Raw genomic sequence first — 25,247 nt, forward strand, 5'->3', positions numbered from 1 at the left:
TGTAGCATAAATAAATAAAGATAAACGATAAAGGATACCTTTCACTTTATTATTGATATAATATTTGCTTAAAATAGAGCAGGCCTTTTTCAAACGTAAATCACCCCTGATGGAAGCCTAAAATTACTTTGCTGCAACAGGTGTAACACGGTATTTCTGATATGCCTGTTTCTGCATGGTTTATGTAGAATAGTTCCAATAAAAATATGCCCAAAATATGCAAATACTGTCCACTTCCGTAATATCACGATTCTTTAACAATAGTAAATAAATAAATAATAGCAAATTGTTTTGGAGTAACTAGTACCTTCAATTTCTGAAGAAATTCTGCATATTTTGGTTGCAATCACCCGACTAGTTGCGTCATCATTGGGCGCGGGGACCCACTGTACGTGACGTCAGAACTTCACGACTGACCCACCGCCCGTCGTTGGTTTAGCTTGAGCCGCTTTGCCGGTGCAGGTAATCGGTTTCCCCTCCAGTTCGGTGCCAAAGCTCCGGGGCTGCCCATGAACGGCACCATGGCCGCATCCTCACACCGGATAATGTTGGGGCCGCTGGTTGCTGCCATCGACCAGGGCACGAGCTCCACTCGGTTTTTGGTAAGACAAACCGGAGCAGCGGGAGCTAACGTTAGCTGTGTTATATTTAATGTTTGGCTCATAAACGTGTCAAAGCCGGCGGTGTCCTTGAGTTTATATTACAGCTATTCTGCTCATAAGTTAGCCTGCAGTCTTGGAACCACAGTGACTATTTGTTACTGGAGTTTGTTGTCGTTTAACGTCACCAAATTAGCTGTGTTTTGGTTAAAAATGCTGGTAATTAGCTAATAGGTCCAGTAATGCTACTACCATTCATTTAAGTGCTCCCTTTAAGCCCCTTAAAGCAGGGATATGTGTCAGACTCTCCCTCTGGTTGTAGCCTTAAGTGCTCTCCCCACTTAGACATTAAAGGTACTTGAGTATTTCTGTTTAATGCTGCTTTATACTTCTACTCCACTACCTTATGGAGGCAAATCACTGTTCACACCACATTTATTTGACAGCTTCACATGGGCTACTTTTCAGATATAGATGATTTATACAAGATCTAAATCAAGAAATACATTTTGATGCATTATTATGATTTAAGCTACCCAACAGTATATAAAGTAGTTAAAAATAGCTTCACCTGTATGAGCAGCAACACTTAAGTGATGTACACATTAATGCATCACATTATAATTAAGTGATTTAGATATAAATAAACGTTTATACTTGCCATAAAACTTCAATTAATAGCCCAGGCATCTATATGCTTAAATCAATCAACAGGCCGATATTTGGGACAGGTGTCCATATGAGATAAGGCTTTAATTACTTTCACACAAAACTGTTGCTCAGTAAACATGTAACAGATATACAATCAATTTGTTTATCTAAACCAGTATGAATGTTACTTGTATAAAAACAAAGCTTTGGATAACCTATCAATAATGAATCATGCATTTGATCTAGTTCTGACAGGCAGTGCATCAGAGAGAGAGGGCGTTATGCTACTTGCTACTTTAAAGGTGCAGTGTGTGGGATTTAGTGGCATCTATTGGCAGAAATTGTAAATACTAGCCTGTTCATGGCTGTATTTTCATTAGTGTATAATCACCTGAAAATAAGAAGTGTTGTGTTTTTTCATTACGTAAGAATGAGCTGTTTATATCTATGTAAGAGCTGTGTTCAGAATCACATACTTTTAGTAGGTGCTGTTGCATGCAGTGTGCACACAATCACGACATACCACTTCATCATAACATTGTACCCCGAACTTTGACCCTCTTGCTTATATATAAGCAGAAGCCCACGGCTCACCACCAGCCTGTTCACGTTTCCAACCGCTTTTCCCCACTCAGCGACACACCCGCTGAGGATAAAACTCTGGTTATTGGCAGCTCTATTCTGAGGAACGTGAAGTTAGCAACACCAGCGGCCATAGTCAAATGTATCCCTGGGGCCAGAGCGGGCGACATTGAATCAAATTTAAAACTGCTGGCTAAAGCTAAACGTAGATTCAGTAAGATTGTTATTCACGTCGGCGGCAATGACACCCGGTTACGCCAATCGGAGGTCACTAAAATTAATATTGCCTCAGTGTGTGAATATGCAAAAACGATGTCGGACTCCGTAGTTTTCTCTGGACCCCTCCCAAATCTGACCAGTGATGACATGTTTAGCCGCATGTCATCATTTAATCGCTGGCTGTCCAGGTGGTGTCCAGCAAACGATGTGGGTTTTGTTAATAATTGGCAAACTTTCTGGGGAAAACCTGGTCTTATTAGGAGAGACGGCATTCACCCCACTTTGGATGGAGCTGCTCTCATTTCTAGGAACCTGGCAAATTTTATTAGTAATTTAAATCCCTGACAACCCAGAGTTGAGACCAGGACAGAGAGTTGCAGTCCTAAACGCCTCTCTGAGCTTCTAGTTCAGTTACCTAGCCATAGTTTTCATAGTTTTATACAAATGGTGTCTGTCCCCCGACCACCTAAATTATTTAAATCTAAAATTAAACAAAGAGGAGTTGTGCATAACAACCTCATAAAAATTAAAACCTCTTCTGTGACAGAAAGACAAAACAGGAGAATTAAATGCGGACTGTTAAATATCAGGTCTCTATCGTCTAAAGCAGTGTTAGTAAACGAATTAATATCAGATAATCATATTGATTTACTCAGTCTCACTGAAACCTGGCTGTGTCAAGATGAATATGTTAGTCTAAATGAGTCCACTTCTCCCAGTCATAATAATACCCACATTCCTCGAGGCAGCGGCCGAGGAGGGGGAGTTGCAGCCATTTTTAACTCTAGTCTGTTAATCAGCCCTAAACCTAAACTAGATTATAATTCATTTGAAAGCCTCGTTCTTAGTGTTTTACATCCGACCTGGAAAACCTCGCAGCCACTTTTATTTGTTATAGTGTACCGTGCTCCTGGCCCGTATTCTGAATTTGTATCTGAATTCTCAGAGTTTTTATCCAGTTTAGTTCTTAAATCAGATAAAGTTATTATTGTAGGCGATTTTAACATTTATGTCGACGTTGATAATGACTCCCTGGCTACCGCGTTTATCTCATTAATAGACTCCATTGGCTTCAGTCAGGGTGTACATGAACCCACTCACTGTTTTAACCATACCCTCGATCTAGTTCTGACGTATGGAATTGAAATTGATAACCTAAAAGTCTTTCCACAGAATCCCTTGCTATCAGATCATTATCTGATTACTTTTGATTTCTTTTTACTCGATTACACGCCACTCAGCAACAGTTACTATACTAGATGTTTATCAGATAGTGCTGTCACAAAATTTAAGGAAAAGATTACTTCGTCGTTAAATTCAATACCAATACCTTCAGTAACAGAGGTTTCCCGTGCCGACTTTAACCTCTCCCAAATTGATCATTTTGTTGATAGCGCCGTAGGCTCGCTGCGAACAACGCTCGACTCTGTAGCTCCTCTTAAAAAGAAGTTAACAAAGCAAAGAAAGTTTGCTCCTTGGTATAACTCTCAAACCCGTAGGTTAAAACAAATATCGCGAAAATTTGAAAGGAATTGGCGATTAACCAAACTGGAAGAATCTCGTTTAATCTGGACAGACAGTCTCAAAACTTATAAGAGGGGCCTCCGCAATGCCAGAGCAAACTATTACTCAGCATTAATAGAAGAAAACAAGAACAACCCCAGGTTTCTTTTCAGCACTGTAGCCAGGCTGACTGAGAGTCAAAGCTCTATTGAGCCTTGTATTCCTTTAGCCCTTAGCAGTAATGATTTTATGAGCTTTTTTAATGACAAAATTCTAACTATTAGAGGCAAAATTCATGACCTCCTGCCCTCAGATGGTAGGCCTACCTATCTAACCTCAAACACAGCTGTAGAATCTAATATATATTTAGATTGCTTCTCCCCAATTTCTCTTCAAGAATTGACCGCAGTGATTTCTTCATCTAAATCATCAACGTGTCTCTTAGACCCCATCCCAACTAGGCTACTTAAGGAGGTCTTTCCTTTAGTTAACACTCATATATTAGATATGATCAATATATCCCTATTAACAGGCTATGTACCACAGTCTTTTAAGGTAGCTGTAATTAAACCTCTCCTAAAAAAGCCCACCCTGGATCCAGAGGTGTTAGCCAACTATAGACCAATATCTAATCTTCCCTTTATGTCAAAGATCCTTGAGAAAGTAGTCGCAGACCAGCTGTGTGATTTTCTCCAGGATAATAATTTATTTGAGGAATTTCAGTCAGGATTTAGAGTGCATCATAGCACTGAGACAGCTCTAGTTAAAATTACAAATGACCTTCTGATTGCTTCAGACAAAGGACTCGTCTCTGTTCTTGTTTTATTAGATCTTAGTGCGGCGTTTGACACAATTGACCATCAAATTCTACTGCAGAGACTGGATCACTTAATTGGCCTAAAAGGTTCAGCACTAAGCTGGTTTAAATCTTATTTATCTGATCGTTTTCAATTTGTTGATGTTCGTAATGAATCATCCTTACGTACCAAAGTTTGTTTTGGAGTTCCGCAAGGTTCTGTGCTCGGACCAATCCTATTTACTCTATATATGCTTCCTTTAGGTAACATCATTAGAAATCACTCTATAAATTTCCATTGTTATGCGGATGATACACAGTTGTATTTATCGATGAAGCCAGAAGAAAGTAATCAATTAACTAAACTCCATAACTGCCTTAAAGACATAAAAAATTGGATGAGCACCAATTTCCTGATGTTAAATTCAGACAAAACTGAAGTTATTGTTCTTGGCCCCAAACAACTCAGAGACTCTTTATCTGATGACACAGTTTCTCCAGATGGCATTGCTCTGGCCTCTAGCACTACCGTAAGAAACCTCGGAGTAATATTTGATCAAGATTTGTCTTTTAATTCTCATTTAAAGCAAACCTCACGGACTGCATTTTTTCATCTGCGTAATATTGCGAAAATTAGGCCTATCCTGACCCGAAAAGATGCAGAAAAATTGGTCCACGCTTTTGTTACCTCAAGGCTGGATTACTGTAACTCTCTATTATCAGGTAGCTCTAGTAAGTCCTTAAAAACTCTCCAGCTAATTCAGAATGCAGCAGCTCGTGTACTAACAGGAACTAAGAAACGAGATCATATTTCTCCTGTTTTAGCTTCTCTGCACTGGCTCCCTGTAAAATCCAGAATTGAATTTAAAATCCTACTGTTAACTTATAAAGCTCTAAATGGTCAAGCTCCGTCATATCTTAGAGAGCTCATAGTGCCATATTATCCCACCAGAACACTGCGCTCTGAGAACGCAGGGTTACTCGTGGTCCCTAAAGTCTCCAAAAGCAGATCAGGAGCCAGAGCCTTCAGCTATCAGGCTCCTCTCCTGTGGAATCATCTTCCTGTTACGGTCCGGGAGGCAGACACCGTCTCCACATTTAAGACTAGACTTAAGACTTTTCTCTTTGATAAAGCTTATAGTTAGGGCTGGCTCAGGCTTGCCCTGTACCAGCCCCTAGTTAGGCTGACTTAGGCCTAGTCTGCCAGAGGACCCCCTATAATACACCGGGCTCCCTCTCTCTCTCTCTCTCTCTCTCTCTCTCTCTCTCTCTCTCTCTCTCACTCTCATCCTATTACTGCATCTTGCTAACTCGGCCATTCTGGATGTCACTAACTCGGCTTCTTCTCCGGAGCCTTTGTGCTCCACTGTCTCTCAGAATAACTCATACCGCAGCGGTGCCTGGACAGTGTGACGTGTGTGGTTGTGCTGCTGCCGTGGTCCTGCCAGATGCCTCCTGCTGCTGCTGCCATCATTAGTCATTAGTCATACTTCTACTGTTATTATACACATATGACTATTGTCACACAAGTATACTGTCAGATATTAATACATACTTTCAACATATTGTACCACAGTAGCCAGAACTATAACTATAATATTATTACTTTCATTAATGTTGTTGTAAGCTACTGTCATTACCTGCATCTCTCTCTCTCTCTCTCTCTCTCTCTCTCTCTCTCTCTCTGTCTCATTGTGTCATATGGATTACTGTTAATTTATTATGCTGATCTGTTCTGTACGACATCTATTGCACGTCTGTCCGTCCTGGAAGAGGGATCCCTCCTCAGTTGCTCTTCCTGAGGTTTCTACCGGTTTTTTTTCCCTGTTAAAGGGGTTTTTTTTGGGGAGTTTTTCCTTATCCGCTGTGAGGGTCTTAAGGACAGAGGGATGTCGTATGCTGTAAAGCCCTGTGAGGCAAATTGTGATTTGTGATATTGGGCTTTATAAATAAAATTGAAAATTGAATTGATATCCATGATCTGGAGATAAAACAAAGCACCAAGCTCACCAGAGATAGCTCTGCTGTTGTTACAGTCCAATGTATGTCGTTTTAACTTTAAAGTTATAACTGCATACATTTTAAATTCTAGCATATTATGTTCATGACAGTAAAATTAACCTACATATGCATGTCATCTTTATGATTATTTTGTTCACTTAAAAACTTCCTACTCCCATTTTTTATTTATTTCTGACTCTGCGGTGGTTCCAAAAAAAGGAGCAGCTTCAGTAGTGTGAAATAAACTGTGGCGTCCTGAATGTTTCATGAACTCAGACTCAGAGGGAACTCATTCAGCGGCTCCTCTGGCAGCAGCACAGCGTCTCTTCCTCTCCTCTCTCCCCATGCGCACACAGGACTCTGTGTCGTCATGTGATTTTGTCATAAAGCTTTGGTAATATAAACCTACATGATGCTCGCAGCTCGACAAAAAACTACATATATGTGAATGTGAGATAGTTTTGGTAGCATAGCAGCCTGTCACTGGTTACAGCGTGATGATTAGAGGAGGAATGGCAAAGCATAAAGGTCCCTGTTGACGTACAGTACAGGCCAAAAGTTTGGACACAACTTCTCATTCAATGCGTTTTCTTTATTTTCATGACTATTTACATTGTAGATTCTCACTGAAGGCATCAAAACTATGAATGAACACATGTGGAGTTATGTACTTAACAAAAAAAGGTGAAATAACTGAAAACATGTTTTATATTCTAGTTTCTTCAAAATAGCCACCCTTTGCTCTGATTACTGCTTTGCACTCTCTTGGCATTCTCTCCATGAGCTTCAAGAGGTAGTCACCTGAAATGGTTTCCACTTCACAGGTGTGCCTTATCAGGGTTAATTAGTGGAATTTCTTGCTTTATCAATGGGGTTGGGACCATCAGTTGTGTTGTGCAGAAGTCAGGTTAATACACAGCCGACAGCCCTATTGGACAACTGTTAAAATTCATATTATGGCAAGAACCAATCAGCTAACTAAAGAAAAACGAGTGGCCATCATTACTTTAAGAAATGAAGGTCAGTCAGTCCGGAAAATTGCAAAAACTTTAAATGTGTCCCCAAGTGGAGTCGCAAAAACCATCAAGCGCTACAACGAAACTGGCACACATGAGGACCGACCCAGGAAAGGAAGACCAAGAGTCACCTCTGCTTCTGAGGATAAGTTCATCCGAGTCACCAGCCTCAGAAATCGCAAGTTAACAGCAGTTCAGATCAGAGACCAGATGAATGCCACACAGAGTTCTAGCAGCAGACCCATCTCTAGAACAACTGTTAAGAGGAGACTGCGCCAATCAGGCCTTCATGGTCAAATAGCTGCTAGGAAACCACTGCTAAGGAGAGGCAACAAGCAGAAGAGATTTGTTTGGGCCAAGAAACTCAAGGAATGGACATTAGACCAGTGGAAATCTGTGCTTTGGTCTGATGAGTCCAAATTTGAGATCTTTGGTTCCAACCGCCGTGTCTTTGTGAGACGCAGAAAAGGTGAACGGATGGATTCCACATGCCTGGTTCCCACTGTGAAGCATGGAGGAGGAGGTGTGATGGTGTGGGGGTGTTTTGCTGGTGACACTGTTGGGGATTTATTCAAAATTAAAGGCACACTGAACCAGCATGGCTACCACAGCATCCTGCAGCGACATGCCATCCCATCCAGTTTGCGTTTAGTTGGACGATCATTTATTTTTCAACAGGACAATGACCCCAAACACACCTCCAGGCTGTGTAAGGGCTATTTGACCAAGAAGGAGAGTGATGGAGTGCTGTGGCAGATGACCTGGCCTCCACAGTCACCGGACATGAACCCAATCGAGATGGTTTGGGGTGAGCTGGACCGCAGAGTGAAGGCAAAGGGGCCAACAAGTGCTAAACACCTCTGGGAACTCCTTCAAGACTGTTGGAAAACCATTTCAGGTGACTACCTCTTGAAGCTCATGGAGAGAATGCCAAGAGTGTGCAAAGCAGTAATCAGAGCAAAGGGTGGCTATTTTGAAGAAACTAGAATATAAAACATGTTTTCAGCTATTTCACCTTTTTTTGTTAAGTACATAACTCCACATGTGTTCATTCATAGTTTTGATGCCTTCAGTGAGAATCTACAATGTAAATAGTCATGAAAATAAAGAAAACGCATTGAATGAGAAGGTGTGTCCAAACTTTTGGCCTGTACTGTGTATACATATATATATATATATATATATATATATATATATATATATATATATATATATATATATGTGTGTGTGTGTGTGTGTGTGTGTGTGTGTATATATAGAGAGAGAGCAAGAGCGAGAGAGAGAGATATCACAGGGTACATTTTTTTTTTAATCTGAATTGCTGAATCTCACTCCAAGTTACTGTTGTTGTTTACAAGCTAAAGAAATGAGAGATCATTTTTGTTTAGCTTTTACTGAATATTTGAGGGCAAACTGTATGGGTATTGGATAAGTGGATAAAGTGATAATAATGGAATGGCCACAGATCTCTAGACTTCACCTTAAAATATGGGGTGAACTTTGTAGATGGAAAGGTTCCAATTTGAGTTTTTAAATCACAGTTTATTAGATGTTATTATCCTAATGTTTAAAACAGAAACTCTGACTTCCAGGCCTTGACGCTAACTTTTTTCCCAAGGAGCACATGTGCTCCTAAGTTGAAAAAGAAAGGAGCGCACAAAGAACTTTAGGGGCACAATGTAAATTGATCAAATAATGTGTTTTCCGTAATAAACATGATGCAAATAGACATTTACAAGCAAAATTATTTAATGAATTTGTATACAAAATGTACAGAAAGGTAAAATCATCAAGTTTTGAAAAAGTATTGCAATTTAATTTGGTCTTTAATGTTATTGTCTTATATATATTATCTTTGCAATATGATTATCTTATATAATGTTATTACTATCCTAAAACATTCTCCAGGTCCTCTGAATCTCTGCAGGACTTTTTTCCACCCTGCCCAGCAGCCAGAGTCCTGCACTGGGTCGGGTACCTGCAAAAACAGTTATCTTGCACATTATGATCCTCCGCCGTATTCCTGTCTGTGACCCCCGTTCAACCCACAACCGCCGTGATAATAGGGGCGCCCCAGCGCCCACTCCACTAACTTGACGTGGAAATGAGCGGTAGTCTAGAAAACTGGCGAGTTTTTTTTTTTTTTTTTGGAGAGCGCTCATGCGCCCTCACATAGATTGCGCCCTGGGCGGTCGCCCACATTGCCCATAGCAAAAGCCGTCCCTGCCTCCGCCACACTTTGACTTATTTCCACCCTGCCGACAGTGGGACTTATATTCATTGTGCCGACAGTGGCTTGGAAAACCACCCATAACCGTGTCACACGGGGAAGAGGGAAGGCGCCTGGAGTTCCTCCAATATTTGCGGTTAGATTATCATATTTCGACAAAAATATAGGCTGCTTCCGCAGATTTTTTATGCGCACATGTGCCCCTAAATATTTTTTACAGTTCGCACACACCTATTTTTAGTCGCAAATGCAAGTGAAACGATCGTACTGTTGAGCCCTGACTTCTCATTTGAGTTTAATAAATGCCAGTTGACATGTGCAGAGGTATTTTTGGCTGTGATAATTGTGCTGTGAGGAGGTGATACTAGACTGGTTATGCAGAGTTACACTAACAGTGTGTGTAAAAAGTTGCCACAAAACTGCAGAGTGAAAACACTGCAGTAGAAAATGAAGTATCCCATTACTTTGTTTAAATAACTGTACAGTTTGTATGCACAATTATTGAAGGTGTGTCTTAAAATACACCACATGAGGCATGTTCTTCCTGGTGCCAGAGGTCGTGAATCAACTAACCACTGTTCAATTTATACTTGAAAGGCCTGCAGTAAAGAAAACAGGTTTAGGATTCAAAGGTTGGATTCATTACCTACTGAGGAAATTAAGCAATCCAGGATACATCACCAAAAAGGAGGCTTTTAGCAGAGTTAGACTGTCTGCATGCTCTGTCATCTTCTTCTGGATGAATAAAGAATAAAGTGATGTGTTGTTGACTTTATTTTCTCTCTTTGAAGGTGTTTAATTCAAAAACTGCAGAGCTCCTCAGCCATCATCAGGTGGAAATCAAACAGAGCTTCCCCAAAGAAGGGTAAGACACATCCAATACAGCCCCTGAAAGATGCACACACAGTGGGTCTCATTCATGAAATGTTAGTCAGTCTGTGAGTGATCTGCACATAAAAAAACTTGGTGCATATTCTGTTACGAAAACTAACTACGAAACCACGAAAAGATTGGAGCTAACATATTCATGAATGCTGAAATACAAATTCGTTCTGCTCATGTTTCATGAATGAGACAAAATGTGTAGATCTTAATTGTTGTGGTTCTTCGTCCTAATTTTCAGATGGGTGGAGGAAGACCCCAAAGAAATCCTGCAGTCGGTGTATGAGTGCATGGAGCGGACGTGTGAAAAACTCACCCAGCTCAACATAGACATCTCGAACATTAAAGGTATTCACACATGGGGCTTTAGGCTGCCATCTGCTCTCCTGAAACAGGTTTTATTTATGTTGAAGAGGTGTTAACATGTTGGTTGAATCCGTCTAGCTATTGGAGTGACCAACCAAAGAGAGACCACACTTGTTTGGGACAAAGAGACGGGGGAGCCCCTCTACAATGCAGTCGGTAAAGTTGTTGTGTTTCCTTCATTATTTATACTTCATTTTCATTTATCCTTGTACAGATTTGACATGGTTTACACGTGTATGTAGACACAATGGAACAGCAGATAGAGTTGTTGTAATTGACTGATCTTTGGTCCCTGTTTGTACAGTTTGGCTGGACCTGCGGACTCAGTCAACAGTTGAACGTCTAATTAACAAGACCCCAGGAAGGAATAAGAACCACTTAAAGGTGAGCTCCTTCTGTTCTCTGTTGCATCATGACCTGCACACCTAGAAGGTTTTTATTGCTCGTCACATTGCATGTTTTTTATTTAAGCAATATTGCACCAGAGGGAAATGCGTACGTACCTCAACGTTAAAGCACACCCTCGATTGTAATATTCTGATTATACAGCTATTACCAAGAAACTAAAATTCTTAATCAAAATGTATTCATGTTTAGGGACAGTTAGGTCTCAAAATAAAAAACTTTCAGAAAAAACATCCCGGGGGCTCACTACATCGGAAACCTATCAACATGCTTGCATTAATGGAGCTGATTATGTCATTGTCATCCTACAGCATAAAACGGGGCTCCCAATCAGCACTTACTTTAGCGCAGTGAAACTACACTGGCTGATGGACAACGTGGACGAGGTCCATGAAGCCGTTGTGTCTCACCGCGCCATGTTCGGCACTGTGGACTCCTGGCTCATTTGGGTGAGTAACAGTTTGTATGCAGAAGTAGTGACAATCTGGAGCAGACGGAGTTGGTGAAAAACTGACTTTTTGTGTGCGTTTTTGATTGCTGTCTGACAGTGTTTGACAGGAGGCAAGACAGGCGGAGTCCACTGCACAGATGTGACCAACGCCAGCAGAACCATGCTGTTTAACATTCACACTATGGACTGGGACCCAGAGCTTTGCAAGTATGACAGCTGTCTTTTGTTGGCCTTTAATTCCACTGTGCTGCCTGCCCTGCTTAAAGCCCAGTTCAGACCAAAGATTCATAACGATGCAGCTACTTGGAATGAGCTGTTCTGCAACATTCTGAAAACCTGCCGGTTCTCACCAATGCAGCTAAATGTGAGGGTGTATCATCTCTATGCAACAACTCTCTCTCTGATTTCCAGCTTTTCAGTCTTATCTTGTGGCTCAATATAATTTTTTGCTTCTAAAATATTAATGAGGATAGTGATAGTGAGATACTGGCTACAGTTGCATTTGTAGTAGTGATGAAACAGTGAAAACAGAAACAAAACGAAACAAAACGAGCATTAGATTGACTGTATTCATAATAAATATATGTATTTGAAGCATTTTAAAGTAAAAATAGACAAGTTTTTGCTTAAACTTATTATGAAGTAAATGCTGATTGCTCTTTGTAGGGGCTATAGAATAATAACACCATCTGCGTTTAGACAGGTTCCCTATAAAGTGCTGCAAGTTTGACGTTTTTTTTTTTTTTTTGTTTTTTTTTTGTAAGTCAACCCAGAAGTTAGCATCCCCCTGGTTCCTTTGACAAAACTCCAACAGGATTGTTCCATAGGATTTTGAATTATTACAGAAATTAGGCTCTGTTGCAAACAAAAGTTTATTGTACTTCAGGGTGTCCGCGGGGTCTTTAAAAGTATTAAAAGTTAATAAATCAAATGTCGGAAAATTAAGACCCTTAAAAAGTATTAAAAAGTCTTAATCGCGATTTTATGAAGTATTAAATTTTCTTGGCATTCAAGCTTTGACAAAAAGTATCCATGAATGTATAATTTATTTTCCTCCTCGGGACTATTACAAACAACGATGTGTAGGTAGGCACACTCAGACTGCCACTTGGGGCCATGCACGTACCTGTGCGACATCAATCAATCAATCAATCAATCAATCAATCAATCAATCAGTTTTATTTATAAAGCCCAATATCAGAAATCACAATTTGCCTCACAGGGCTTTACAGCATACAACATCCCTCTGTCCTTTGGACCCTCACAGCGGATAAGGAAAAACTCCCCAAAAAACCCCTTTAACGGGAAAAAAACGGTAGAAACCTCAGGAAGAGCAACTGAGGAGGGATCCCTCTTCCAGGACCACAGACGTGCAATAGATGTCACACAGAACAGATCAGCGTAATAAATTAACAGTAATCCGTATGACACAATGAGACAGAGAGAGAGAGAGAGAGAGAGAGAGAGAGAGAGAGATGCAGGACAGACGGTAATGACAGTAGCTTACAACAACATTAATGAAAGTAATAATATTATAGTTATAGTTCTGGCTACTGTGGTACAATATGTTGAAAGTATATATTAATATCTGGCAGTATACATGTGTGACAATAGTCATATGTGTATAATAACAGTAGAAGTATGACTAATGACTAATGATGGCAGCATCTGGCAGGACCACGGCAGCAGCACAACCACACACGTCACACTGTCCAGGCACCGCTACAATACGAGTTAACCTGAGAGACAGTGGAGCACAAAGGCTCTGGAGAAGAAGCCGAGTTAGTGACATCCAGAATGGCCGAGTTAGCAAGATGCAGTAATAGAATACGAGAGAGAGAGAGAGAAGGAGAGAAGGTGCCCGGTGCATCACGCAACAGCGCATGTCCAGACGCCAAACAGAGGAGCAAAAGGCAATAAAAAATCCATCTCATCTTATTTGAGTTCTGTTGTATGTTTGTGCTCCATAGATTTAATTTCAAACTACAACTTTTTAGTAAGTTAAAGATGCGTTGCTGCTAACGACAGCTTGAAGTGGCGATGAGGTCTTAAGGTTTTTTTGGAAGGTCTTAAAAAAGTCTTAAAAAGGTATTGAAATTAACCTCAGGATTTCTGCATATACCCTGTACTGACACATCTTGTTCTCCAACTTCACTTTTATGATTTTTTTTAAGCATACTGCAATCAGCAGAAGTAAAAAGCCAATGTAAGGCTATGAAAGAACTATATCAAAGTCCAACAATACCACTTGGAAATGTGGTGATGCTTGGAAATACCACTTTAAACTGAATAATTTCAGAATATCTTTTTATCGCATCATATGATGTTTAGTTTACAGATAAATCATCCAAATAAATAAAATGCATGGAAAGCAGAATTGGCTTAATTATTCATTTCCTCTTATTCCTGTCAGGTATTTTGGTATTCCCATGGAGATTTTGCCCCGAGTGAGGAGTTCCTCAGAAATCTACGGTCTCATGGTAAGCATGCATAAATATAACATTTAGTCTGTTTACAATTTCACTACAATGACTGTATATATTAACTGCGTATCCTAATGATTTCATTGTGTCTGGTGTTGTGTTGAAAGAGTGGAATGTCTCCTGCAACAGGCCACTAATAAGATAATAGTTTGTTGTTTGTTCTAAGTGCATGACGGTTGAGAAATCCTTTTAGGCATTTTTGTTTTTTGTGTGTGTGCCATTGTCTCTCTTCTCTCACTGGTAGAAAATATGTTCTAGCCGGGTAAGTAATACTCGCCATCACTTTTTCCTCATCATGCAAAGTAACCTGTCCTGCTTCTCAGTGGCCAAAGTGAATACGCCATCACACAGTGCATTTCCAAGATTTACATAGGGGCTAACCAGCTGTGTGTCACATCACATTACATTTAACACATTTTTACAGGCATTTAGGAGCAAATAGTCAAACTGAAGCTCATCACTCACTGCTGCTTGGTTGTAACTAACTCATAACTAACATGGTACATTTGCTGTTGTATATATTTGCCACTGACCTCCCTTTATCCCACAACGTGCCCAAAATGTATTTGTATTAGAATAATTATTACCTTTGGCAAAATAAATTCAAAATGTTACCTCGTCTGTTAAATGTGCTGTTTTTAGTGCAGACTAATCTGTGTAAAACATTTGATATAAATCAGAGTCAAGCAGATTTGTAGTTCTAGCTTTGATGTGATATTTGTCTTTTTGTCTTTCTCGTCTGGACTACTATTTAAATTAATGTTAGGAATATGTTCTTATTAACATTAAATCACATCTGAATCAGAAATACTTTGTTGGTCCTTGAAGTCGTGTTGTCACAATACTGGAATTTATAACTCTGATACAATACCTTGAAAAAAAAGTTATTCAATACTTTTTTTTTCTGCCACAGGAAAAAAAATGTTACTGAGGTTATACATTTTAAATGTTTTATTAAAAGATAATTATAACAACTTAACTCAAATTTACTAATAAAGCATATTAAAAAAACAACTCACGTCAACCAAAGGGCTGTACAAAAGAAATAAATCCCTAAAAACCCAACACGAGAGGCGACATAACTGTCAGGTACACAGCTCATATATTCAGAGACACACGCAGGTACTGGCAGGTACACACAGAAACTTAATTCCAGATGAATGCTTACGTTGCTCTGTGTCTTTTGGATGTTTCAGTGGCTAATAATGATTGTTGTCAATCACAGACATTAGTGTGTCAAAGACTACATTTACCAGCCTTTGTTCAGTGTTTTTGGACACCGCCAACCCGCACACAAACATGAGGGCATACATGTACGCTCTATTGGAAATGTACTGGATGCTCCCCGTCTCCCATTGCTTGTGTTGTGGCATGCCACTCAGCTGGTTGTTAAGGACGCCCACTGCACCGTTATTCTCCGCAACGTTTCCAAATCTCTTCACTCTTAGGCACAGTTTTATTTAACTTACTCTGTCTACAGACAGCTAACGGACACATAGACGGCCTCACGTGTAGGAGTGAAGACATTTCAATATAAACAGGTTCATACTTGCCCTTAATTTCCCCTCACTGTTACAGTTTGCTTCATGTAATAAACTGTGGTAGAATTAAAATCCGTATATATGTGTGTTATTTGGCTTCATGTAGTCAAATAACAAGTGATTCCCTTCTGTTTTCAGTGTCCGTTGTCAGGTCAAGTAGCTCATAGTGATTAATAATCAAGATGTTTTTACATTGATGACTGATTAAATTGGCAATTTCTGTTGAATAATTGCTATTGATTTGATATTTTAGCTACAAATATGTGTATATAAGTTAAAGGTTATCAGTCTTTATATATTTAATTTAATTCTAAAAAAAAAAAACAGATTATTAATTCATGGTATTTAATGCTTTTGATATCCTACAGGCCAAAATACTATTACAACCAAAAAATACAACAAATTGCAAAAGAAACAAAACACTTTGAAGGTTTTTTTTATGTGACTTAAATATTAAAACACCAATTTACTTATTAAACAAGATTATCTTTTCTCTCAACAGAAATCTGGAGCTCTCTCAGGTATCCCCATTTCAGGGGTATGTTTCTCTATATTTTTGCTCTCCAACATTGTCTCCACGTCCTTTATAATATTGCTGTATAGTATTTCATGAATTTGCAATAGCACCACCTTATTGATTTATGTGTTATTTAAAATCAGTGTCTTGGAGATCAGTCGGCAGCGCTGGTTGGACAGATGTGTTTTCAGGACGGGCAGGCGAAAAATACGTAAGTAACTTTGGTTTTTTAGATTTGTAGTTTTTTTATGTACTTCTCTTCAAACGTATGGCTTCGTCTTTGGTAGAAATGAAACTACAAGTTTGATTTTATTATGCGTTTCAGGTATGGAACTGGCTGCTTTCTCCTGCGAAACACAGGACCTAAGGTACAATACTCAAGATGTGTACTTAAATAGTGAGATCCCTGCTCTCTGTGGAGGATGGAAAATGACTTATATCTATAGATAAATGCATACATAAATGTATAAATAAATACAAAAATAAATAAGAAAATAAGTAAATAAATACAGAAGAAAAAAATAAATACAAAAATGAACAAAAGAATTAAAAAAATACAGAAATAAATACATAGATAAATAAATGCTTAAAAAATAAATAAATACAGCAATAATAAAATAAATACAGAAATAAAATAAAAATACAGAAAACAATAAAAAATGCATAAATATATACAGAAATAAATAAATGCATAAATTAATATTTAAGTAAATACAGGGGCATGTAAATAATACAGAAATATAAAATAAAAGAATAAAAAATCACTGAAATACATAAATACATAAGTAAATAAATACAGAAGCAACATTTTTTTACACAAAAAGAAACAATACAATAATTTATAAAATAAATACAGGAATAATGAAATAAATAAGTACAGAAATAAAAATAAATACAGAAAAAATAAAAACATAAAAATGAAATGAAATATAAAATGAATACAGACATAAATAAATGCATATATAAATGCTGACATAAATAAAATAATAAATAAATAAATAAATGTATGGAAAAAAGTATGGAAATAAATAAATTGAGCAACGTTTATATATTATGCATGTATCTGTTTATGTATTTATTTATTCATTCTGTTATGTTTATTTATGCATTTCTTTATTCCTGTTTTTGTTTATACATTTATTTATTTATGTTTTAAAGTATACATTTATTTATTTTCCTATTTATATATACATTTGTTTATTTATTGATTGATACATAAGCAAAGCGCAAATAGCACTTGTTGCATTTTTCATGTTTCTGTTTTGCAGCCTGTCATGTCCGACCACGGTCTTCTGACCACTGTGGCATACAAACTTGGTCGGGACAAACCTGCCTGCTATGCACTAGAGGTATAGTATCTTAAACACCTGTCATTTCTTTCATGATACACTGTATTATAATCACTTTGTGCTTTAATCTCAAAGCTGATTTTTTTTCTGGTACTTGTTGCCAGGGCTCTGTGGCCATTGCAGGAGCTGTGGTTCGTTGGCTGCAGGACAATCTCGGGATCATCGGGTCGTCTGAGGAGCTCGGTATGTGCTTCTGCAGACAAATCAGATGTGACAAGCAACATACTCATGACTGTGATGTCATTTAATGTAAATCTAATTATCTATAAAGGGACAGTAAATGCAAGCAATAAAAGATGCTGAAACTCTTATACAGACAGTTATATCCCCAAAACTGGTCTGATGTTTCCTTCCATATTACTTGGATGTTTATATTAAGAGAAATACAGGTAGTGATGTAATGTGATTTACTTTATGGTGTACCCTTTTTTACTCCTTTCCCTTCATGTTTCTGTCTCATTGTAGAGAAGTTGGCTGCATCAGTCGGTACATCCTACGGTTGTTATTTTGTTCCTGCATTTTCCGGTCTTTATGCACCTTACTGGGAGCCCAGTGCAAGAGGGTAAGACCAAGAACTAACAACAACAAAGTCAAAAACAAGTCTTACTCTGATTAATTTAAGCTTTCTCTGTGTCACAGGATCATTTGTGGGTTAACGCAGTTTACTAATAAGAGTCATGTGGCGTTTGCTGCATTGGAAGCTGTGTGTTTCCAGACACGGGAGGTGAGTGCTCTCGTCTTCTAAGTGGCAATTTATTAAAAAACTGTCCCTACCAACAGACATAATACTAAGTTTGGGCTGAAAAACATTTCTAATGTCATAAAAAAGTTATTTGTTTGGATATTTATTCAATAAGATGCGTAATAATTCAGATATTTTTTAATGCAGATACTTGATGCCATGAATCAGGACAGCGGCATTCCACTAACTCAGCTCCAGGTGGACGGAGGAATGACGTCAAACAGGCTGCTGATGCAGCTGCAGGCAGACATTCTTTGTATTCCTGTTGGTAAGATATCACAGAGTCACAAGGGATGAGTATGATGCCAAATGGAAACTGGTGATGATTTTTTTTCCATGCTCATGACGGAAAGTCCTTATCTAGCCAACACTCTGTTGTATCAAACTATTAGGGTGCTTCACTGTTCTCTGCTGGCATCACGTGGAATAAATGACAACAAGTTGAATAACATGGAGACCCAGAACATGCTGAAGGGATTACATATCTCGTATTGCCTGGGAACACCTTGGGGTCTCTCAGAAGGAGCTGGAAAGCGTTGCTGGCAGGAGGGACGTCTGGGGTACTTTGCTTGGCCTGCTGCCCCCGTGACCTAGGCCCAAATAAGCGGATGAAAATGGATGGATGGACATGAAATTTTTTTTTAAAGATATTAGCGATGAGAACACGGTTTCCTCCATAATTTGCGTAAGAGGGCATTTTTTTAGACAAAAATGGGAGAACTGCTGCGCCCAAGTCATAGGTTTAGAAAAAAACATCATGGTTTGGCTTGACAATCATACGGGAAGCGAACACTGACCTCCCTGGTGAAAGTCCAAGGTTTGTTGGACCCATCCACCTCCCCTCCCGACTATCAGAACTTTCAGTTGCTTATATTACATTAGCATTAACATTAGCGGCAGTGTATCATACTGTTGTGACAGGTGTCATCCGACTACGTTATGAACTGACGCCATCTGTCCGCTTATCATATGTACAGCTGACCTGGACATATTGTAACAAAGGTTCTGTCCAACTGTTACACACTGACACCGCCCAGCAGTGTAGCACAGCGGCGCAAAAGGTGGCTTTTGGTCATTGAACATATGTAAACACAACAGTCAATACTGAGGTCAGGAAAATGATGTCATGCCTGTGTATCGCACCACAAGTCGATAATATAATTATCATAACGGGCCTACTCATTGGGTTGTTGATTTCCCTAAAGGAATTAACAAGTATTGCTACATGATTGTTATTCATATTGTTGTTGTTACCTGTAATGATTGTACTGATTGTTATTCCAGTGAAGCCGTCCATGCCTGAGACCACAGCTCTCGGTGCTGCGATGGCAGCAGGAGCAGCCGAGGGTGTGAGTGTGTGGAGTCTGAGCCCAGAGGACCTGAGTGAAGTCACCTCTGAGAAGTTCGAGCCTCAGATCAACCCTGAAGGTACAGACAGGAAGCTGCTGCGGCCGTCTTTACCCACCTAGAAAAGTAAGTGTCTTCAGTAGCTGCTGTTTCAAAAGTAAAGGTGTTTCTGTGTGTTTGCAGAGAGCGAGTTTCGGTACGCTCGGTGGAAGAAGGCGGTTCAGAAATCCATGAACTGGGAGATGACAGAGCCTGCTGGTAATGGAAACGGTAGGCACATTCAGAATTGTTACTCCTACGATCTTCTGTAGTCGCACACTGACATTTTTACGTGTAGCCAGCCTTGTTGTAGACCACAGTATTTTACAGCTGTACTGAAAAGTTTAAAGCTTTGTCCATAATGTTGACACTCCAATTCTAAATGAAAATTTGAATGCTTTGCAGCTTTTTTTTGTTGTATTATACTTGTGACATGTTTGAGGCTTAAAGGATAAGTTTGGTATCCTTTAACCTGGACCCTATTTTCCCATGTCTTCTGTTTTGGTGACTAATGGGAGCAACAATTTTTGAAACTAGTCCAGTGTTGAGACTGCTGCAGCTGGCAGTGGTGAAACAGGTGATATTTAACCACTCACCGTCAATTATCATCCACTAAAATTGCTTGTTTTGTCACTGACAGGCTCAGATTGTTATTTAAGTGTCTCACAACATTATGGAACGGATCCCTACAGAGATAAACCTTTTTGTTAAAGAGTAAGATCCTTTTTGTTTAACCAGAAACAGCCCCGAAATCACCATCGCCAAACCCACCAGACTCTGTTTAAATAAACAGTAATTTTATCATCGTAAAACACACTGCATTCAGAGTCGATGCTAGTAAAATAAAGCTCACAAAACTCATCTTGGTTTGTCTCTCCACTGTTCCAACAATCACCAGCTCTGGTTTGGTTAGATGTGAAAACATGCTGGATTTATACACGCTAAAATTACTGTTCATTTAAATGGAGTCTGGTTGGTTTGGGTATGGGGATTTCAGGGCTGTTTCTGGTTAAACAAAAAGGGTCTTACTCTTTTAACAAAAGGTCTGTCTCTGTGGAGACACTTAAGCGCCTTTTACACTGCCTGTTTAAGACGGGAATATCGTCCTATTATGCCACCTTGTCCTTCTGTATAAAAGGCACAATCGCGTAACGGGGACAGAGTTGTTTCACTTTTAAGCTGGCAGTAGAGGTACCAACAGTGCTGTAACAATGTCTGTAAAAGGGACAGTCAGCAAGACAGGATCATGGACAGGACAGGTGTGACGTTTTGAAGACCTGTCAGTGTGTCACCACTGGAGATTTAAAAAGTAGCTGATAGCAGCTAGCAGCAACTGAAAGAGAAATAGCGACTGAAAATGTCTGCAAATTGGGAAAACAGTGAGGTATGGGAGCTCCTTACTCTCCAAGCAGAGGACGAGATCAGGACAGAGACGGTTACTGTTAAGAAAGTGCTGCTGAAGTGTATATGTCACACTAGAGGCCTACACTGTTGTGTTACCCGTCACGCTAGTCACGCCTCTTATGCCTCTGGGATGCCGACATGCTGTCTAAAATCTAATAGTCGATCAAACATTAGTCGACTAGAAAAACAAAACAAAACAAAAAAATAAATAAGTGAATGTTAAACTCTATTAGGAGCTGCAACGTCAAAATAAACCAAAACCCATATGACTGGACCATGTGGGAATTTAATTTGAAAGGACAGACACAGGAAGTGGCCACGCTCAGCGGTCAGACAGGAGTCAGGTTAATTTACAGTCCTGGTACCGGTTATTCCACAGGCTAATTAATAACATGTCGGGCAGGAAATCCAAAGTGTGAGATCATTTTGAGAAGGTGAAGGACAAACCCAAGGTGATATGTTAACTCATCTTCATTGGTCGACTACAAACATGACGTATCATCTGAAACATGTTAGTAGCTACATGCCCATTAGCCACTTAGCACAATCATTACTGCTTTGCTGACAGCGTCATTAACAGGCGGCTCGCTCAGTGTGTGACGTGCACTTGTAGATAAAATATAGGCCTATATTAATGAAGGTTTTGTATTTCTCTGTAATTTAGCACAGTATTAACAATGTTACTGATACCATAAGGACAGAGGGATGTCGTATGCTGTAAAGCCCTGTGAGGCAAATTGTGATTTGTGATATTGGGCTTTATAAATAAAATTGATTGATTGATTGATTGACTATTCTTTCTCACACCTTAAACTCAAACCATTGTGTTGCCCCGCACAAAATACATAATTTAATAATTAAATTAATATCGTAAACATGCGGGCGACTAGTCGACTAATGGCCCTAAATGACGACTATTGGTCGACTAGGAAAATTCTTAGTCAGGGACAGTCCTACTGTTTTGCAGCTGCCGGCTACAGCCTTGTCACTCAACACTGGACCACTTCCAAAACTTGTTTTTGCTACAAGTCATTTAGACAGAAAAACATGGAAGTCCAGGTTGAGAAATACCAAACTCACCCTTTAACCTGTAAGTAATGGACATTTTTAATCCTTGTGCTGTTTTATTAATTATCTTTTTTTTGTGACAAAATCTGTCCTGCACTCAGAGAAAAGTCAAATTCAAGCTAACCATATAGCATTGATAGTTACAGTCACATTGAGGTTGCTTTCTTTGAATTCTGACTTTTTCATAGTCTGTTGTTTTGTTGCATAATTGTTCCTCTGTCTGTCCCCTTTGTTATTTTATGATGACCAAAAGGTGAAACTAGTATCTTCAGCAGCGTCCCTCTGGGCTTCTACATCATGGGCAGCATGTTGATGTTAGTTGGTGCCAGATACCTCGCAGGTCAGTGTTGACTTCCTTAGCGTTCTACATGTGCTTATTGCAGTTTCAGTCTGAAAAAACTAAGCAAATACATTTAAATAAATTTGAATAAATGTCTTCATAATGTGTGGTTTATGTTTTTGTTCCATTCACAGAATGTATTGGTTTATGGGTTGTTGTTTTTCTGTTGACATCAGGTCGTGACTAGGCTCGGACTCGTGTAGGCTTTGAGAGCAAAGTGGGACAAACACTCTTCTTGCTGGACCACCACTGGTACTCTGGGTTGCACCCTTTTTCCAAAAAGGCATTCCAGGAGAGAGCCGCTCCTGCTGAATCTTACCGGAAAACCAGGACAAGTTTAAACTGGGAGGTTTTTCTTTAATATTGTTTTTATTTATTAAAGTTAATGCATTTTTCTCTGCAGCAGACATCGGTACGTTAAACATTAATTTTAGCAGGGGTGTGCATGCAGTATTTCTTTTTCTACGATGTTGATATGAGGAACATCTGAGCTTATTTATGTAGTCGACATTGTTGTCCCCACCGCTGTGTGAAGTTCGCCATTTAATTTATCGCCACCTGTTGTTTATGTGATGTTGTTCTATCCCTCCACTATGTGCAACAGAGGAAGTTTAAGAGCACTTTATATTTTTGTTTTGTCTCGTGGGAGTTGTGTACTAATACAGTCTAATGTATGTTTTTTCTAACACTTGGGATTAAGGCACAGAAGGTTTAAGAACGTAAAATGAAAACAAGGGAGGTCTGATAATCTGATGTTCTTGTTTTTTTTTTTGGAGGAAGTGGTGAGCTTGTTCACACTGTTTAATGTTTTTAAACAGTAAAAATATGTATTGTGTAAAGGAGAAAAGTGATGAAGGGCAATCATGACTTGGCAGACAATTTTTGGTTCACACAGGAAATGTGAAGACTTAAGAATATACATGTATAGCCCTGTTTCCACCAAACACTTTAGGTATGGTACCTTTGGAACCAAAAGTAACCCTTCAGACATGGCACCTAGACCCTAGCTCCGTTTAGTGTTTCCAACTCATGCACTGAGTAACATTACAAGTTAACGTTCCACCTTAAAAGTCGCCGGCAGTCTGCCCAGTGAATTGAGTTGTTTTTTTCTCATTTTACTAATAAAACTCTCCACAATATGAACAGTGGTTACATGAGCCTCAAAACCAGCCACAACTCAGCCTTGAGCAGAGTGACTGTCTGCTATTGACCAATCAACAGAATGCAGTGTCCACAGCTCCACCTTTTAGTATCAGATCTGTATGCTAGGTACCCCAACAGAGGGGGGACCAAAAATGGGGATGGTACGGAATGGTCCCATTGGTACCATCCACAACTTGTCACAGTGGAAACAGAAATTCTCCCAAAGCTTAAAACCAACTACGAAGATCATTAAGGGACAAAAACTGACGCAGCTGTTAATAGGTGATTTATTTTGTAGACCAAAATGTTAGTGTAGCTTTTATTTAAGTACATGGATCTACACCCTGTATGATTTTTTTGTTGGGTTTTTTTTTGTTTGTGAGAACTGTTATGAAACTGACCAAAAATAAAATCACTACTTTCCACATAACTTATATTTTCTGGCTACAAAAAGATTTATTTATCCAAGGAAATTCACAATCGTGTCACTGCAGTGAAGTTCGGCTTTTTTGTATGATAAAATTAATATGGGAATTAATTTAAATTAATTAATTTAATTGTAAAAATTTATTTTAAATTAATTTAAAAGGAGAAAAATAAAAGCATAGAACCAAATATTGCTAAAATAGTTCCCTTTTTGGTATAGTCCTGGTTTGAGGAGTTAAGCTTGATGTCTTTTTGTTCTGTTGCCGAACATTTGTCATATTTGTCTTGGATGGTGGATATGACTTGATCCTTGATGAAAGGTGGCGGCAGAACAGTTATTTTGCCCAAGTGTGTTGGTTAGTGTGTAGGATTCAGGGGCATCTCTGGAATATAATGTGAATGACTTTGTTTTCATTAGTTTATAATCACCTGAAAATAACATTTGTTGTGTTTTCGTTACCTTAGAATGAGCCGTTTATATCTACATACTTCCACAAAGTCCGCCATGTTTCTACAGAAGCCCAGAATGGACAAACCAAACACTGGCTCTAGATAGGCCCTTATGTGATTTTGTGTTGGCAGATGGGAGAAGTCTCAGTTCTGCAACACCATTAGATGCCATTAAAGCCTTCACACTGGACCTTAAAGAAATGGTTTTGTATTAGCTCTGTATAGTTTTGTGCAAGTGAAGGCATGAAATCACTGCGTTAAAAGTGCTCTCAGTTTACTAACGGATGTTCATGATTGAATTGAATAAAAGGGAAATGTCATCTTGAGAAGAGAAGCTTTAACTCAAGTGTTTTACCCTGAATTCAGAGACTTAAAATGACGGCAAGCATGAAAGCAAAGTGTGCTACCTACTCTCATACATGACCTTTAACTGTGAAATTGTTGGTTTTCGTGACGAGTCGTTTCATATCAAACAATGAAAACATGTCTCCACCCTTTTGCTGCTCACTCTGCATGTCATTTCCTCCAACTCCTTCACAGTGGCATCGGCATTAAAAGGAAATAACGCAAAGCAGTACCGCTCTGATTGAAATGTATAAAATGAGGAAACATTTTGTGCTAATGTCATCACCTCTTATGTACAGAAACGTTTATGGAAGAACAAATGTCATGAAAAAATAAACTTTAGTTCTGAAAT

The 25,247-nt window shown here is 39.0% G+C and overlaps 1 protein-coding gene across 2 annotated transcripts; it reads left to right on the forward strand.

Moving 5' to 3' along the window:
• The first annotated feature begins 387 nt into the window (after positions 1–387).
• LOC117250165 (glycerol kinase) lies at positions 388–25,247 on the forward strand. Of its 2 annotated transcripts, XM_033616200.2 has the most exons (21): positions 388–602; positions 10,389–10,462; positions 10,721–10,827; positions 10,924–11,001; positions 11,150–11,229; positions 11,562–11,699; positions 11,799–11,908; positions 14,115–14,181; positions 14,429–14,446; positions 16,228–16,263; positions 16,386–16,453; positions 16,568–16,610; positions 17,511–17,591; positions 17,696–17,774; positions 18,057–18,153; positions 18,231–18,315; positions 18,481–18,601; positions 19,618–19,761; positions 19,864–19,950; positions 22,445–22,531; positions 22,708–25,247. In XM_033616200.2, the coding sequence occupies exons 1-21, from the start codon at positions 510–512 to the stop codon at positions 22,716–22,718; spliced, it is 1,704 nt and encodes a 567-aa protein (XP_033472091.1). In that variant the 5' UTR covers positions 388–509; the 3' UTR covers positions 22,719–25,247. The 2 variants fall into 2 exon arrangements, with proteins under 2 accessions (XP_033472091.1, XP_033472092.1); XM_033616201.2 differs by lacking the exon at positions 14,429–14,446.

Source organism: Epinephelus lanceolatus, chromosome 24 (assembly GCF_041903045.1).
Source record: "Epinephelus lanceolatus isolate andai-2023 chromosome 24, ASM4190304v1, whole genome shotgun sequence".
Taxonomy (NCBI): domain Eukaryota; kingdom Metazoa; phylum Chordata; class Actinopteri; order Perciformes; family Serranidae; genus Epinephelus; species Epinephelus lanceolatus.